The sequence below is a fragment of the Callospermophilus lateralis genome, chromosome 17, assembly GCF_048772815.1.
Source record: "Callospermophilus lateralis isolate mCalLat2 chromosome 17, mCalLat2.hap1, whole genome shotgun sequence".
NCBI lineage: Eukaryota > Metazoa > Chordata > Mammalia > Rodentia > Sciuridae > Callospermophilus > Callospermophilus lateralis.
The window spans coordinates 42,702,791-42,719,693 of record NC_135321.1 but is presented as its reverse complement, the minus strand read 5'-3'; the positions used below and the strand labels follow the sequence as shown (position 1 = coordinate 42,719,693).

At 38.0% G+C, this 16,903-nt stretch overlaps 1 protein-coding gene across 2 annotated transcripts in view; it reads right to left on the bottom strand.

Annotated features, from left to right (window-relative positions):
• Chst9 (carbohydrate sulfotransferase 9) overlaps positions 1–16,674 on the bottom strand; it is a 207,599-nt gene extending 190,925 nt beyond the window's left edge. Inside the window, exon 1 of one of the 2 annotated variants that reach the window (XM_076837205.2) lies at positions 16,566–16,674. In XM_076837205.2, the coding sequence (XP_076693320.2) occupies positions 16,566–16,665 (100 nt within the window). In that variant the 5' untranslated portion in view covers positions 16,666–16,674. The remainder of the gene's footprint in view (positions 1–16,565) is intronic. The other variant, XM_076837204.2, reaches the window with a different exon arrangement.
• Between the last annotated feature and the right edge of the window lie 229 nt (positions 16,675–16,903).

The following is a 16,903-nucleotide window of genomic DNA, read 5'->3' as shown; positions in this document are numbered from 1 at the left end:
ACACCTTATTAGTTCTCAGAGCTGCTGGGGAGCCACTTGCTCCAAAGCAGGCATAAATATTGCAGCATCGAAGAGACCATTTTTATATGCTGACATCAAGAATGTGGTTTGTTAAGATCTGAGGAGACAGCCAGAGTCTAGTGATGAGCCTGCTCTTCAAATGCCACCATCTCCTAAAACCTAGGCTCTTTGACACTTCTGATCAGGCAGAGGAAATAGTACCCTGTCACATTTTCACAAACCCCCTCTGTTGGGAGTTCTTGTACCTCTCTGCAGTCCTTGGCCATCAATGCTTCTCATAAATATTCAGAGAACACAAATACGGGCAGATATATGCTCTTATAAAGTCATAGGAGTCTTACAAGGGAGCTCTCACTTCAGGAAAAGCAACACGATTGTTGGAAGTTAATACAATGATTCACACGGCAGTGTTACTCTATGAACACATACAAGAAATGTAACCATGCAAAAGGTCCCCAAAGTCAAAACTGAATAAATGAATATTTAAGAATTCCAGATGCTAAAAATACACCTGAGATCTCATTTTCTTCTTCATCAGAAATTGCTTCAGGGAAGATGCCTCTTTGCCTTCTGGAATCCAACATCAGCCAAGTGAACTTGGCATCTTGGCAGAAATCAAGGATAACCTGACTCTTGCCAATTGTAAACAGAGAAGAGAAAATTTAAATGTAAGAGATACAGAAGGAAAAATCTGCCTACCTGTTGCTCCAAACTAAGCAAGACTTATGCTATTTAAATTTCAATGATGGTATTGGAATTCATTCAGATTTTTTGTTCAAATGCATGCTCACCATTTCAAGCTCAGTCTAGTGGATGTAAAACACTTCCAGAGGACAGAATTAAAATCTATTAAAATTTCCCATTACGACAAAATTTCATTTAAAGTATAGTACCACTTCTCCATCAATTCAATTCTGAATTGCTTATAACTTCACATTTCTTCCAAAACTGTAGCACCATGCTTTTTGGAGATGAGATTTAGGGTTGCAGTTATGTCTTCTTCCTTAGCTTTTTTAAGGTTATCAGACATACAACCTTATGTTCATAGCAAACCAGGAATCTCTACCTAATTTTCTTCAGTGGTTCAGTGAACGGACTTCTGATTTCTGTTGATTATTGAATTGCTTCAGGGATGGATCTAAAATGCAAGCACTGACCCTTAAAGGTCAATCATAAAATTCTGAGTCCAAAATTCTGAGGCAGTTTCAGTGTTTACAATATATTTCTGGCAGTGTGATAATAAGCAGACTGACCGTTTTATGGATTTGTCTCTCTCCTGAGCAAACTTAAAAGAAGCCTTAGTCAAGCTTACATTGGTTTATTGAGTGCATGAAAGCTGGACGCTACTCTCGTTTTCTCCTGTTACTAGATATTTTTGGCTTTAAGCATCTGATGCGTTTTTTTAAATTGATAATTTTTCTTAGTGATATTATATGTGTCTTTCTTAGCTAATTATTATGCAATGGATCATATAGAAACCAATGAGAATATTATACTAAAAATTATTTGTTTTTAACCATATTTCATATTACAAGAAGTGCAAACTTATGTGATCCCAATTCATACAAGTTAACCATTCACAATAAATTGATTATGAAAGTAATTTGAGAGCTGTTCATAGGACCACGAAATATATAAGTCCTCATGGATGTTTTTTTTTTTTAATTTTTTTTTTATTTACAAACAACTATGAATTGGAACTCTACCCAGAGGGCACTTGATAAACATTCTAGAATTCTACATTTATCATTGTGATGTTTTTATTAAGAGTATGTCTTGGTGTTTTCGACAAGTACTGGGCTCAAGGCACAGCCACAGTGTGGAAAGGTAGGTAGCTCCCCAATGTATTGCTTTTCTCGAATGAATCTGAACCACTTTGACATCAATTTCTGGCTTTCTTAATTTTTTTCTATCAAGAGTCTTTACTAAATATGTAACCAGCAGCCACCCACATAATCATTAAATGTCATTTGAATAGAAAAAAATGACATTTGCACAAGATACATTTTGTTCTTTTCCTGATATGAGGCCAAACAAATGGAAGCTTCTTGAGAAATAGCTGTCAATGTCATTGAGGTTAACTCTATCCCCCCATCCTTCTTTACTAGCTTTTAAAAATGACAAACACTTTGGACAACAATTTTGCACTGTAGGTCACATAGACGGGTAACCCAAGTGAGTTTAAATGTTCTGGAAAACAAATAAATTTTAGAAGGGTAACATTGAGAATATAAGAGCAGCAACAGAATGGAAGTTTCATAACTAACCTGAAAAGTAAATTTATTTTGCTTTAGAAAAAAGCCAGAATATTAAATTGCACTACAATTGAACTTTATTATCATTAAAATACTGCATGATGAAGTTTTGCAAAAATATGTCACAATGACCAAGGACAAATGACTGTACATGAGTACTCTTCTCTCTATGAAATGAGATAGTAGATTCTTACGGGCACTCTGAAAAGACATTTTCATGGCTTTGGAGAGGGTGTTTGACATCTAAGAGAGAAGGCACACTGATGTTTTTTTTATACTGATATTTCTAATTCAGAATTTTCAAATTGGGCTACTGAAATATTTCCTATTATGGCCAAGGAAAGCACAAGACAGGCCCAGGAGATGTAAAAATATGTCCTCTTAGTGCTATCTGCACATCATGGTCCACTGGTTGAGGGCAATATAATACACTCTATGTATACCATCATGAGAGCTTTAGCAGAGACCTGTAGACAGCACAAGAGAGGGGCAACTTAGACAGTCAAGGAACAAGACATGCTCTAGAGCGATCTGCAGAGACATAGGGTTGGGGGATCCAATGGACAGTTCAAGAGTTTAGCTCAGTTGGGAGTTTAGTGCAAAGCCAGCAATGTGGCCAGAAATGAACCCAAAGAGTTAGGTATAGGGCCATCATGAAGGACCTTGACAGCCAAATTATGGTGAAGAGTTTTGTCATGAGAACCACTGGGGGACCATAAGGAGCTTCAAGCAGAGTGATGAGGCCTCCATGTTTGACAGCTTTGGTCTTCCAGAGTCGGGGCTTGTGGGGCATTCAAGTACACATGCCCAGAAGCAGATGGCTACAGAGACTGCAGAAGGACTGGGTTTCTGAGGATGGGCTCCCACAGGGGATGTACAGTGAGTGAGATGCAAAGAAGGCTGAGGGTGGAACTCTGGGAGACACAATGTCAAACAGATAGGGAAAGGGAGCAAAGTTAGAGGAGGAAAGGGAGAGTTCCGTCAGAGAAGAGCAGGAAAACTGGGAGAGTCTGTTCACATGGAGGGCAGGGGAAGCTGGCATTGATGAGGTTGCCAGGATCTGATGCTGCACAGAGATCAGAAGATGAGGACTGGGAAGGACTCACAGCATTCAGTGGTGGGGAGGTTCTTGGGAAGAACAGGACCAGTGGATGATGGGTGCCAACTGCGGGAATAAGGGAAGGGAAAGTGAAGAGTAATAAAGTGGAGATCGTGATTACCCAAACATGTTTTGAAGAAGTTGAAGAGGAGAAACGGAATAGATGGGGGGCCATAAGGAAAAAGTGGTTGAAAGAACTGGCTATTTGAGTTATGCTTTACTTTCAGACAGGGGAGACGGAACTGTTTTTAAATATAGATACAAGGAAGCAGAGAGATATAAAAAGATAGAGGAGAGGAGGATAAACAGAAGATAACTTGAAACACTAAAGGGGTAGAAGGCCTTGGAAGCCAGATGGGAGGAGGAGGAGGAGGAAGAAGAGCAGCAGGAAGTGGAAGAGGGAAAGAGGAAGTAGCTGGGGAAAGAGGAAGTAGCTAGAGGAAAGAGGAAGTAGCTGGAGGAAGAGGAAGGAATGGAGGTAGAAGTAGGTAGTCTACATTGTAGTAGCAGGAAGCTCTGGGAGGTGTAACTTTAATGCTCTCTATCTCTTTTCTGTGGAGGAAGAGGAGGAGAAGCCATCTTGGCAGAGACACCAGGAAGAGATGTACTTGATGAGAGAAAGAGGGGAGAAGGTCACTGAGGGAGAAGTAAAACACATCAGAAGTTACTTCTCTAGAAAACAGGAGAGGAAAAGCTCAAGAGGGAATATGGAATTGCCAGGCAACATTGAGGTCCCATTAATTTATCTGCGTCCATCTACAGCTGCCACATACAAAAAGAGACAGCCCAGCGGATCTTGGAGAATAACACTGTGGAATATAGTATTTTGTGAAACAAGATAACAAAAAGCTTATATGGCTTCTTCATAGCCAGGAGCAAGACATCCCCACAACTCTATTCCTAATTCATCCAGTGACCCCAAGAAAAGTAAAAAATGTTTCCCAACACCTTTAATGTAGGAAAGCAGGGAAGATTGGCTGGCAATGTAGGTATTCTAACTATTGGAAATATATCTCTCCAATAACATGATAATCATTAATTAAATGATTTCTGCATACAGCAGTAAGCCTATGTAACTGGCATGATTAATGACCCAAAAGTTTAACTCATGAGAACTGGAAAAATGAAGTATCTAGAGTCGTAAAGCTCACAAACAGAGCCAGAAGATAGTGATGACCCCAGAGATCTGCATAAAGCACTGGCTACTCTTACTTTCTGAAATATCTCTTCCAGCTTTTTTCCATTGACCTCTTATTGGGGTCCCCTGTGTCCATGTGCTGGAATCTTGACCCTGACAGCAAATGTTCACAGCCAGGCAGACTCGCACAACAAGAAATGTACCTAAAAGGTTAAGAAATATAAAGAGGACACCGGTGATTAATTCTCTGTGTTGGATTAGCACACACACACAACTATTTGCAACCCCATAACAAAACTTCTAGTGTTCTGCAACTTAGGGAAAAATAACAGAAATAACATTTAATGAAACTTGAAGTTCTTTTGTTTAAAAATGCCTCACATTTCCAGGTGTCTACTTACTTGTGATGAACGAGATGCTGTGCAACTTGCCAACAGAACTTTCAGTTGCTTGATTTTCTCTTGAAAGTTAACTTGGAAAGAAAGCTACAGAGTGAGGAGTGAGTTATTCTCAAAGACAGTGGTTGGGTAACACTGAAGTTGCTTCTGAAGCTGGGGTCTGACCACACTTGTCATAGCACACATTTGAGCACACATTTTCAGCTGGAGAAGAAAGATCAGATTCTTGCTCCTGGTGATTGATGCATCTGGTTGCTAGGCTTACCCAGGCTTTGGGACAGTTATGCTTAGATCATTTCAGGAAATGTACAAATAATTCAAAGTGTCTTGAGTCCTCTTGGATCTCAAGGGGAGGAAAGAAAGGAAGAGGAAAAGAAGTCCAGAGAAGAAGGAATCATTTTTTAGTGCCAGTTTTGTGACTTACTGGCTGGCGATGCAAATTTAAGCCTTTCAGTAGCTTTTCTGGGAAAGGAGGAAGCTGGGGCCAGCTGATGCTTTGGATTCAAAAGAGTTTATTTTTATTAGGAAAATTAGAGTTTGGACTAGGTGGTATTACATACTGAATCAATACTTGCTAACAGGACTTAACTTGCCTACTGCTCTGAATAATTTAGTGAGTGAGGTCTTTACACTCGTACTGGAAGTCCACACTAATGACCTGGTAATTATTTTAATCGATTTTCAATGAACTGTTAACTACTCTGTTGGCATACCAATAAAGAAAGAAACACTGAGAAGAGTTTCTGTGTCTGATAGTTATATCTTTCTGCTGTAATTCTGCATGGAAATCTGTGTACCCAAATAAATATTTCTGTGTATGTTTTCCTCGAATGATCATTGAACATATGTGGTGTTTTCAGAAGTCCTAATCTGGATTCACCTGAGCAGAGAAAAAGATAATAATATGGCATATAGAGTTTTGAGTATGAGGGAATTTTGTTGCATATGTAATTTCTTCCCTGCACAGAAACTCTCAAACATGTGAACAAAGATAGGCAATGATATTCGATCAGAATTATGTGTGAGAGCAAAACCTTAGGAACAATTTTAATGAGCATCAATTGGAGATGGACATATAACGTAGCATATTCACATAATGGAGTATTATCTAGCAGTTAGGTGAATGAATTAGAACTACCTATCTATATTAATATAAACAAATTTCAAAAAACTGCTGTTGAGTGAAAAAGCAAGGTGCAAGAAAGTGTGTGTGTGTGTGTGTGTGTGTGTGTGTGTGTGTGTTGTGTGTGTGTGGCTATGGAAATGAAAAAGGAATACAAGGATGTGTTAAAAAAATATAGAGACATGGACAAGAATGTGATGCTAAATAAAGGGTTGTGATGATAAATTTAGAGTTGGTAGTTATCTCAGGAAGGAAACAAAAAGTTAGAAAATGGGAGAAGAAAAGAAACCAGAATCTGGAGTGCTTAATCCACTTGTTCAAGGATACAAAATAGGTTAGAAGTCAATAGCTTTAGCTCAGTACTTTTCACTACAAAATACTACCTCCAAACTGGAGAGCTTCTAAGAGTTTGCTAATATCTCCTTTAGATACAAAATGCTAGCCACATGAAATATAACAGGATAAGAGACTTTAAAAGGTTATTATTTATGAGCCCTCGTTTAAGTTTTGAATTTTCCTTCCAAAATGACTGCTAATTGATAGCCTAGCCATTAAAAATGGAAAAATTAACCTATCTGTGTAACATTTTCTATATTGTTATTGTTCTCAAAGTCTTTGATCATTTTATTCTTTTCTCTTTTGGTAATTTTTTAAATTAACATATAATAATTGTACATACTCATGGGATAGAGTATGATATTTCAATACATGTATGTGATGTATACAGATCAACCCAGGGTCATTAGCATTTCCATTTCCTTATTTCTTTATGTTTGGGTCCTTCGAGTGCCTCTCTTCTAGATCTTCATAAAACATATATCTGTTTCTGGAACTCTAGTCACTCTGCTGTGCTGTCGAACAGTCGTACTCATTTTTCCTAGCTAACTGTATTTTTGTACCTATTACCCATCCCCTCCTTTCCCCACCTTCGGTAATCACTTAGTCACACTTTTCTACACTAAGAGCAACATTTTTAACCTCTGCATTTGAGAGAGTTCATAAGGAACTGTCTTTCCATGTCTGGCTTACTTCACTTAACATAATGTATTCTAGGTCCATCCACTTTGCCACAAATGGCAGGATTTCATTCATTTGATGGCTGAGTAACATTCCATTTTGCATGTAAACCACATTTTCTCTTAGGTAACACATTTGTGATCTCAAGAGAGATACTTCAGGATACCCCTGGAGAAAATCTACACCCCTTACTAAATCAAGCACTTTAATTTCTGAAAAACCCAGAGTTAAATACCGCTTCACTGTCTTAACTCGGTTAAGCTTAGCTTTTAGGGTGGTTCATTAATTTGGCTAAGATTTACTAAGCAGCTACTAGTGCCAGGCACTGCATTAAGTCTAGGGCATAGTAGTAAACAGGTTGAAGTGTAAAATAAAATATAAACAGTGGTGCATGCTTCTTTGCCATTTGCTTCTTCAGTCTCTATCCTAAAGGATGAGTAGAGCTGATGGGTTCCATATTGAGGCCCCTCTGAAATTCAATAACTCCTTTCTGAGAAAGATGATCGCTCACTGATAATGGGGAAAAGTTAAGAAAGAGCAGGAACTGTATAGGACCTTTGAAGAAGTAGTACCAGAGACCTGAACGTTTGCTGGCTTTCCCCTACAACTGCTCCTCTTTTCCTTTCTGGTTTTCTTTTCTCTCTCTACTCCAGGTCTCAAAAACCAAAGCCCCAAGAAAGCGAATCATTCACTGGCCAAGCTTAGCTCAAAACACACAATTCCTGGACTGCTAAATCATTGTGAGCAATGGTGTATAGTAATATACTAGGCATGATGGGTTGAGTGTTGGCCAGACACCTGTCAATGGTCCAAATGAAGGGTTACTTTGTAATATGGCAATTTTTTGGTACAACTTAGTGTGGGACAGAAGGAGCAGCCTGCAAAAGAATTGGAGGCATGGCAAAAGCAGCCAGAGACGAGTAAGGGCTGATCTGAACCAACAGCATGACCCTGCACATGTACTCCACACATATGTAGAGATCAAATGCATTCAATTCAAATGCATCAATAGATCTTTAAAAAAAATCTATCTAAAAGTTTTGAAAGAAAGTTGCTGATACCGAGATGAAATCATTCTTGCCAGACCCAGACAAAATTAAAGTTGGGAAACAATGAAGAAGGATGGCTGCCTCAAAAAGACTTTGTAGAACCTCACAAGAAATTCCCTCATGCTATACATGCACCCCAAACTTTGTAGAGCTTAAATATGCACATATTTCTGTGACAAAGTTTACCTTTAACATTCTTTAACTGCAGCAGTTCAGCTAAGACACTGTAGACAGAACACTGTCTCAGCAATCAAACACCCACAAATAAGCTGATGCCAATTTCTACCCACAGGCGTGAAGAGCAATAAACCATGTCTCCAAGCAGCTTATGTGAATTTTCCTCGTTTTGCTAGTAAAATCTTCTCTTTGCCTCAACCTCCTTGAATATGCACATAGTTTGCTATGACACCTATATTCCCCCTGCAATGCTCTTCCTGAATCAACTCAATTAATCATTTGAAAGTCTCTCTCCTGCCATCCCCTCCACCCCCAGCTGTTGCGTGGTTTGACAAAGGGATCGACTCTCTTGCACAGCTTGGCTACTGAACATTATTCAATTTCGGGAGATTTTAAGCAACTTGAAACCCTTACTCCTTCACTTCTGGGGAATGAGGCAAATGGGGCTGATAGCACGCGACCTTACCAGACGCTCAGACACCTGGGATAGAGAGTGAAGAGAGAGTCCGCAGGGGATAGGGAGCTGGGTGAATAAGACTCAACAGTGAAAACGGGGGTACGACAGATGCTTAGCAAAGTAAGGACTGCAATCAGCACCTGGATGCAGAAAGAAGCTTCAGGAGCCCAGGGGACCAAGACACGAGTTCTCCACCCTCAGGAATCTTCCATGTCACTGGGAGACACAGATCATATGTAAGCAAACAAAAAGTGATTAGTGATTGGAATAAGCACCATGAAGTAAATTAAAAACACTAAAACAATAAAACAGGTGCAGTGAGAGAAAAGATCAGGAGATATCTATTCTAGTAGGATGGTGACATTGAAGCTATAGCCTACAGGATTAGAAAATGGCAGCAATGGAAACGCCCAAGAAAGGTGCTCCAGGAAGAAGAACTAACACAAAGGCCTGAGGGAGGGACAGTAGCATCCAAGGAAGATGGGCTATGGCAGCATCTAGAGCATGGAGGCAGAAGCATGTGCTAATTTGATTAGAAAATGTTTGCCATCTTGGCTAAACCAGGGAAAGTAATTCAAAGGAGTGACTTTTTCAAGAAACGCAATTTTATTCCTCTGAGACTATGTCTTTCCATGTTAGAAGTGGCTTTGTTCTGATTCGGGTATACAAAGACACCCTGAAAGAAAATATAATTTCCATACAACAACATCACAATCAGGATGACCAGGCTAATTTTGGAGGAAAAGAACGTCCGTATTCTTTCATCAGAGGGGCTCAGGAGAAAAGAAGGTACCCATGTAGTCCAGAAACGACTCTTCATGCCAAAAATATGCTTCAATGTAGAGAGAGAAAGAACAAACTTAGTTTGAAAAAGAAAGCAAGATAGAATTTCCCTAGGAAAGAAGCAGAGAGGACAGTTTGCTTGTGAAAAATTGGTCAATTATCTGAGAGAAAGCAATAAGGCTGCCTTCCTTTCCTTGAAACCATTGGCTTGCAGCTACTAATTTTTGCTTTCATATTTACAAACACAGGAGGGTTGTTATGGTTTAGATATGTGGTGTTCCCCAAGAGCTCATTTGTGAAACAATGCAAAAAAAATGTTTGGAGGTGAAATGACTAGATTATGAGAGCTGTATCCTAATCAAGTGGATTGATCCACTTCATTGGATTACCTGGGTGGAAACTATAGGCACCATAGGAAACTATGGCTGAAGGAGTTGGTCACTGGAGGCATACTCTGAAAGTATCTGATCATCAGGTGATCAGCATTCTGCAGCCATACCCTTCCACCATGATTTTCTGCCTCACCTTGGGCCTTGAGTAATGGAGTTGACTATGAACTGAACCTCTGACATTTTGAGACAAAATAAATTTTTACTCCTTAAAATTGTTGTTGTTGGGTTTTTTTGGTCACACCAACACAAAGTTGAATAAAACAAGGGTTAAAATACAACTGAAACTACTGATGTTTGTGTACTTTTGAAAAAGAAAAAAGTAGCCATCAAATGGGATACAACCCTGACCTTACTTCTCAGGCAAATAATGTTTGGGAGCAGAGTCTCATAGAATCTGGATTTGTGGAATTGGTGACAGGACTTTTCTTCTTCCTCTTCCTCCTCTTTCTCCTCTTCCTCCTCCTCCTCCTCCTCTTCTTCTTCCTTTCCTCCTCCTCCTCCTCCTCCTTCTCCTTTTTCTTTATTATTATTTTTTGGTACTGGGTTAAACCCAGAGATTCTATATCACTGAGTTACATCCCCAGATATTTTTATTTTTTATTTTGAGACAGGATCTCACTAAGTTGCTTAAGGCCTCACTAAATTGCTGAGGCTGACCTTGAATTTGCAATCCTCCTGCTTTGGCCTCCTGAGTTTACACTTGGGATTACAGGTGTGTACCACCACACCCAACATGACATGACTTTTAAGAAAACAGAATCATAGTTTGGGCTCAATCGTTTCTTCATTTATTCCCTAGATCATTTTGTTTTGTTTTGTTTGCTGGTGCTGGGGATTGAACTCAGGGTCTCATGCATACTAAGCACATGCTCATTACTGAGCTATACACTCAGAACAAAGTGGAGATATAACTATATGATTCTTTAATAGACCATCAATGATAACTCATAGTAAAATCATTGACCTTAGGTATTAATGCTTAACCCTAAACTGAATTTGGATATTAGTATTTATTTGGCGCAAATCAGAAACTATCAGAAATCACAAAAGATGTTTACTTAAAGATAGGAAAGAGTTTCTGAGTTCAAAGCATATATCCAAAAATGGCATTAATAATAGCTAAAAATGTTGGTCCTGAATAAAAATGCTTAGATATTATTCAGAAAGATTTTTTAATACCATTATAATACAGAATGCTACTAGGGAATTATTTTAATTTGAAATAACTGAGATTAAACTTAATTCTGGAAAATCTTAGAAGGATATAAACTATTAGATGAGCTCTGTATTAAGTTTTACTGTTTTGCACTTTTAAAAACATGTATATTACTTGATAGTAAATTTTATTAGATATGCTTATTTCCCACACAAATTATATACAAGAATAATACACATCATGTTGTAAAAATAATGTAGAGTAAATGTTATGGTTCAATTGAGAGTGGCCTGTGTTATCTTTTTTATGGTTAAAAAAAAATCCAAGGTTTCAACCTTCATGAAAATGATGATACCATGTTATAGAGGAAGAGTGAGCCTCATGAAGTGTCAGGAATACAAGTGGGTGGATGAGAAGAGATTAAGGATGCAGATTCTATTAATTAATATATGAATCTTTCTAAGGAGGTTGCTGTAGTCCAGTGGATGCCTTGGGTAGTGCTGACTTCTTTGTCCCTGGGAATATTCAAATTGTCTATGTAAATATTTGGCTGGCATGCTGGATAACTAACAAAACATTATTTATCCATCCATGCAACAAAAACATCATTCATTGACCACATATTAGGTTTCATGTTACGGAAAGAGGATGTTGAGGTCCGTCAGCCAGATTAGGCCCCTGCCCTCATGGAGTTAGTAAGACAGAGAGGGATATGAACAATAAATGAGACAACAAGTAACAGAATGGGCAAGTACCTATTGTAATACTTATAGTAAAGGAAATAAAGAATTTGAGAGAGTGGCAGGGTGGGATGCTGATACACAGGGTGAACAAGGAAAATGATATTTGAGCTAAACCTTAAGAGGTGAGAGATGGTAGGTGGGGGATGAGCATCTCGGGCCTGCCACTGAGGGCACAAAGTCAGTAAAGGACTTGGGTTGGTAGAGGAAGAGATGTGGCAATAAAGCAATAGCCCATTCTCCTCTGTGCCTGTGGGGAGATGTTTTTGTTTAAAAAATAATGTGGTATCACTAAAAAAATCTAAACAGGAGAGTGATGGAACTGGATTTATCTTTTAAAAAGAACAAGTCATGACCGAGTTCACTTTCTATTGCTATAACTTGATGTCACAGAATGAGTATTAATAAAGAATAAAGGTTTATTCAACTCATTTTTTTCTGAAAAATGAAAAGTTCAAGATCAGGCAACTGCCTGTGTGAGGTCCTTCTGGCTGGCAGGAACTCTCTGTGGAGTCCCAAGAGGCACAAGACATCACATGAGTGTCACATAAAGGCACTGTCCCATTGAACTTGGGTCCCATCCTTATGGTCTTGTTTTTCCTTAATTGCCTCCTTCCAAAGGTAATTAATACCATACATTATCTCCAAATACCATAGATTCAGTTCTACCCTCTTCGTAGCTCACATGGGGATCATATCTCATCCTGGGTCTTGGTGGAGACCTTCAGCAGGTGTACTCAAGAGAATCTCTGAATTCTTTTCCAGATCTCACGAGAGGGTCTTAGCTCTATTGTATTGCAAATATAAAACAGTTACGCCCCATGCACTTTGGCAGCAAGACTGTATTTGACAGCAAGATTCTACCTACAGAAAGGGCACCAAATAGCAAATTTAAACAGTAGCTTGGGGGAGGGTGAGCTATACTTGTGATTTATCCTGAATTTGTCCTCTTGATGTGGTCATCCTTCAGAAAGCTAACACGGAGGACCTCTGAGCTCTTCATATCTGATAATCATTGTACATCCACCCCCAACCAGGTTCTTCCTACACTTCTACCCGATTAGCAATCCTATCACTGACAACAGACTGAGGTCTTTAATTTTGTCCCAACTCATTATTATTTCCATAATTGAGGTCCTGTCTCTTTTCCCTCACTGTAGTCAATCCTCTTGTACCAACACACTGGCCAGCACCCGGGACCATTTTCTCCTTAAATATCCATGAGACTGTAGTTTCCTTGAGAAAAAGGATCATGTCTGTCTCACCATTATATCCTCAGATTCACCACAGTGTTTGGCATCTCTGATTGCTAAATCTTCAAGACATACTGTTGTGGGCATGGACACCTGATTTTGGAGGCAGCATGCAGAGACATGAGATGCTGCTGGACGATGACCCCCCTCTCTGCATGCAATTCTCCCTCTGACCTCTGTACTAGGAACCAGATTGGCATTGGGCTAATTATATTACATTTTAAACCTGAGTTGGAACTGAGCCTTTTTCCTTTTTTCTTATTTCTTCATAAGTCAAGGCCCAAGCTTGGGCACAATTTAGTATTCTTGAATTATGACTGAGTCTTAATATGAGAACTCAGAACAAGCTCTGCATCTTTCTAGGATGATAATACCAGCTGCATTCCTTGTACATACTGCTTGTTAGGCACCATGCTGAGTGCTCTATAAGCACTGGTCTTTTAACCTTCAGTGCAACCCTATGTAAAAATTATTAACCTCATTACATAGATGAGGAAACTGAGGCTTAGAAAGGATAAGATTTTTGCTCAGTCACAAAGCTAACATGTAGGACATCTGAGCTCTTCATATCTGTCTGAATGGAAAACTTGTATTCTTAAATATCACAAAGAACTTTTTGAAATAAAATTCATAATTACATTGATACACAGCACAAAGAAATGGATCATTTAATTTTTTATCAAAAATGGGTATATGGAACTAGATTGCACAACTGCACAGATTTTAATTTCTCTGGCATACTTTCCCCCTTCATTTCTGAAAGAATATCTCTTTATAATCTCTATTTGCATATCAGAGCATCTTAAAGATCTATTTTGGAATTCTAAAACATTTTATTTTGATAGAAAAAGCCCAGGAAATCCAAGGATGCTTAAAGAAGTCCATATCTTAGATTTTAAAAGCCTTAAATGAAAGGTAGGACAAGAACATGAAAGTTCTCACATGTAACTGAAATGTACATTGAATCAAAACTATTCCAATTCTAAATCCTTCATTACTTATAGGAAGTTTCAGGAGCTGAAACCAGCTCATCTGATAAGTTTCTTTGCATGACAGTTCTTAAGTTTCCAAAAGACAGATTTTTCAATTTTTAATTTAACATGGAAGCACAAATTCATATATTTTATGTCTAAAAACAGATTGCCTTTTAAAAATGCCTGATGCTCCTGGTGTTATTTAAAACATATATAAACTATCGAGCTACCACTCTGTCTAGGAAACTGTATAATACCCACAAGTCCCTGGCTTTCTGTGGGCATAGCTCAGGAAGAAGTCTTCATGAAGAATAATGCAGATTTTCTTCAGTAAAAACATGAAACCTGAGTTTAAGGTGTATGCTGATTGTCACAAGTAGCTTGTGAATCATTATATATAGACCATTTAAATATATTACGAATCCAAGAAAGTGCTTCTGGAAAACCACAAATAAAATTAAGAGGATAAAGGGTAAATGTTTTATCAGCCAATCTTAGCCAAGGACAATAATTTTCTAAAGCTTGCAGAGACAATGAACTCAAATTAAGATTTCAACTTGCAGCAGAGGTTATACACCTATGTATTGTGTGTTGCTTAATTCACCAATTTCATTGATTTTGAAACATCTCTACTTACACTGTTACACTTATTCTACATCTGTCTTATCCACTGTTTCGGTAAGGAGACTCAGCATTCATGACATGTAGGAAGACTTGGGTGTGGGTCATACCGAAAACTCTTAGCTTTGTATGCACATCATTTAAATCCCTCCATGGTTTCATCTGTACTATAGATAGTCAGAAAATTTCCCCTTTCTTCACAGAGGTTGAGACAGGGTACAAACAAGACCTCATAGTGGCACAATCCAGATTCAAATGTGGGCTTTCCCTCTGCACCAAGGTCTACCGGTATGAGACCTCAAGTTCCTTACCCCTCTAGGGCCTCAGTTTTCTTAGCTGCACAATAGAATATCACCCATCTAGCAAAATATCATGAGATTAGAAAAAAAGTATGCCAACATTTAGTATGTATTAAGCTCTCAATAAATATTAAGTATCGATGCCTATGAATATATTTTGTAAACTATATTCTATTTATGGGCATTATTGTATGACTTAACTGTTTCCTCAGATATCATCTAGTTTCTCTCTGATAGATAAACCACATTTCTCCCCTATATGAGTCTACATATGTAAACATATTTTCCTTTGTGTATTTGAGTCTTGTGATACTCCTCTTGTAAACTTTGTATGAGACAGTGATGTTAGCTCTCCTCCTGATATGGCAACCTTTGATTCTTTCTCCTTTATTGCGTCCCAGCCTAAGTCTATGGTGAGTTTCAATCTACTCATTCATTCAACATACACCCTCTGGAGGCTACTGTGTGACAGGATCTCTACCAGGAATTATCTTTCAGGAGGAATTGGTCCCATATATTTTATCATACATGGTTTCATTAAGTATCATCATTATTATGATAAAAATTTTCAGTAATATAGAAAAATTAGTACAATCTTACAGTTCATATAAATTACAGTGGGAATCAAAAACACATTTTGACAATGTTATAGATTCTCTAGAAAATAATTATAAGCAATCTCTTTTCACAATTAGAGATGATTAAGAAGTCATTCTGTTTTTATTTTATTTTCCTTAATAGTCATTAAGCCATAGTCTATTTCTAACAATGGAAAACAAGTAAATTTTACAACAGCAGAGTGTTTATATTTCTGTGACACTCTAGGATAATTCCTTTATTAATAGTACTATCATTATAGATATAATCGAATGCTTCTAATATGCAGCAATTGCTAAGAATGGAATGAAAAAAATACAAGATGAGCATAGCAGGGTTCAGTAAGCTATTGCCTGTGGGCCAAATCTAGTCCACCATCAGTTTTTAAAATAAAGTTTTATTGAAACACAGCCTGGTCCATTTGTTTACTTATCAACTCTGTCTGCTTTTGTGATACATTTGCAGAGCTGAGTTGACATGATAGAAATGGTCTGGCTTGCAAAGCCTAAAATATTTCCCATAGTCTTTTACAGGAAAAGTTTGTTAGCCCCTGCTTTATATATAGGAATTAAAGAATTTCTGTGCCAATGTGAATTATCAACACAAAGTATTGAAAGAATTAAGAAAAAGGAGAGAGTTGTTTTTTTGTTGTTGTTTGTTTTGTTTTGTTTTGTACATTAGCTCCCCTTTAGGCTTGTGCCTGATGTTTGGTAGATAGACCAGAGATAGAATAAATGCTATATTTTTGCAGGTAAATTCTCTAAAAGATATCTATGCTGGGTTCAAGGGGCCAAGCTGTTCCCACTAAGTATTAAACCTCCAAGCAAATGACCTCTGGAGTGGTATGATCTTACTTTCTTTTAGGAGATAAGAATTGCATTTTTGTAAGTCATTTTTTTGTTGTTGTTGATAATGTTGGAGAAAATTGACTTACTATATCATCACAGCTTATTTAATTGAAAAGGGTCATTGCTACATTATGATTAAAATAGAAAAAGAAAAAGTTCACGTGTTACCTGTATGCTGCTCTTCGATCCAGACTTGCAAATACATGAAGAGGAGCAGTCCTGCTACTCCGAATATCAGCACAGAGAGGAAGACTTGCTTGGGGTTCATGACCACTTCAGATGGCTATCTTTCTCCGCATGTCTGAATCTGAAGACCACATGATTTGTTTTTCCATAAAACTTCAATCTTTTGGGATCCTCTGAAGTTCCATTCCATGAAGTAACCTAGAATTTAAAACAAAATCCATGTTTTATGTGACTGATGGCATTTATATCCAACTATGATAAAAATTTGCAGATATGGATAACACTGAAGACTTATATGCAATGTCATGCTCTTAAGACAG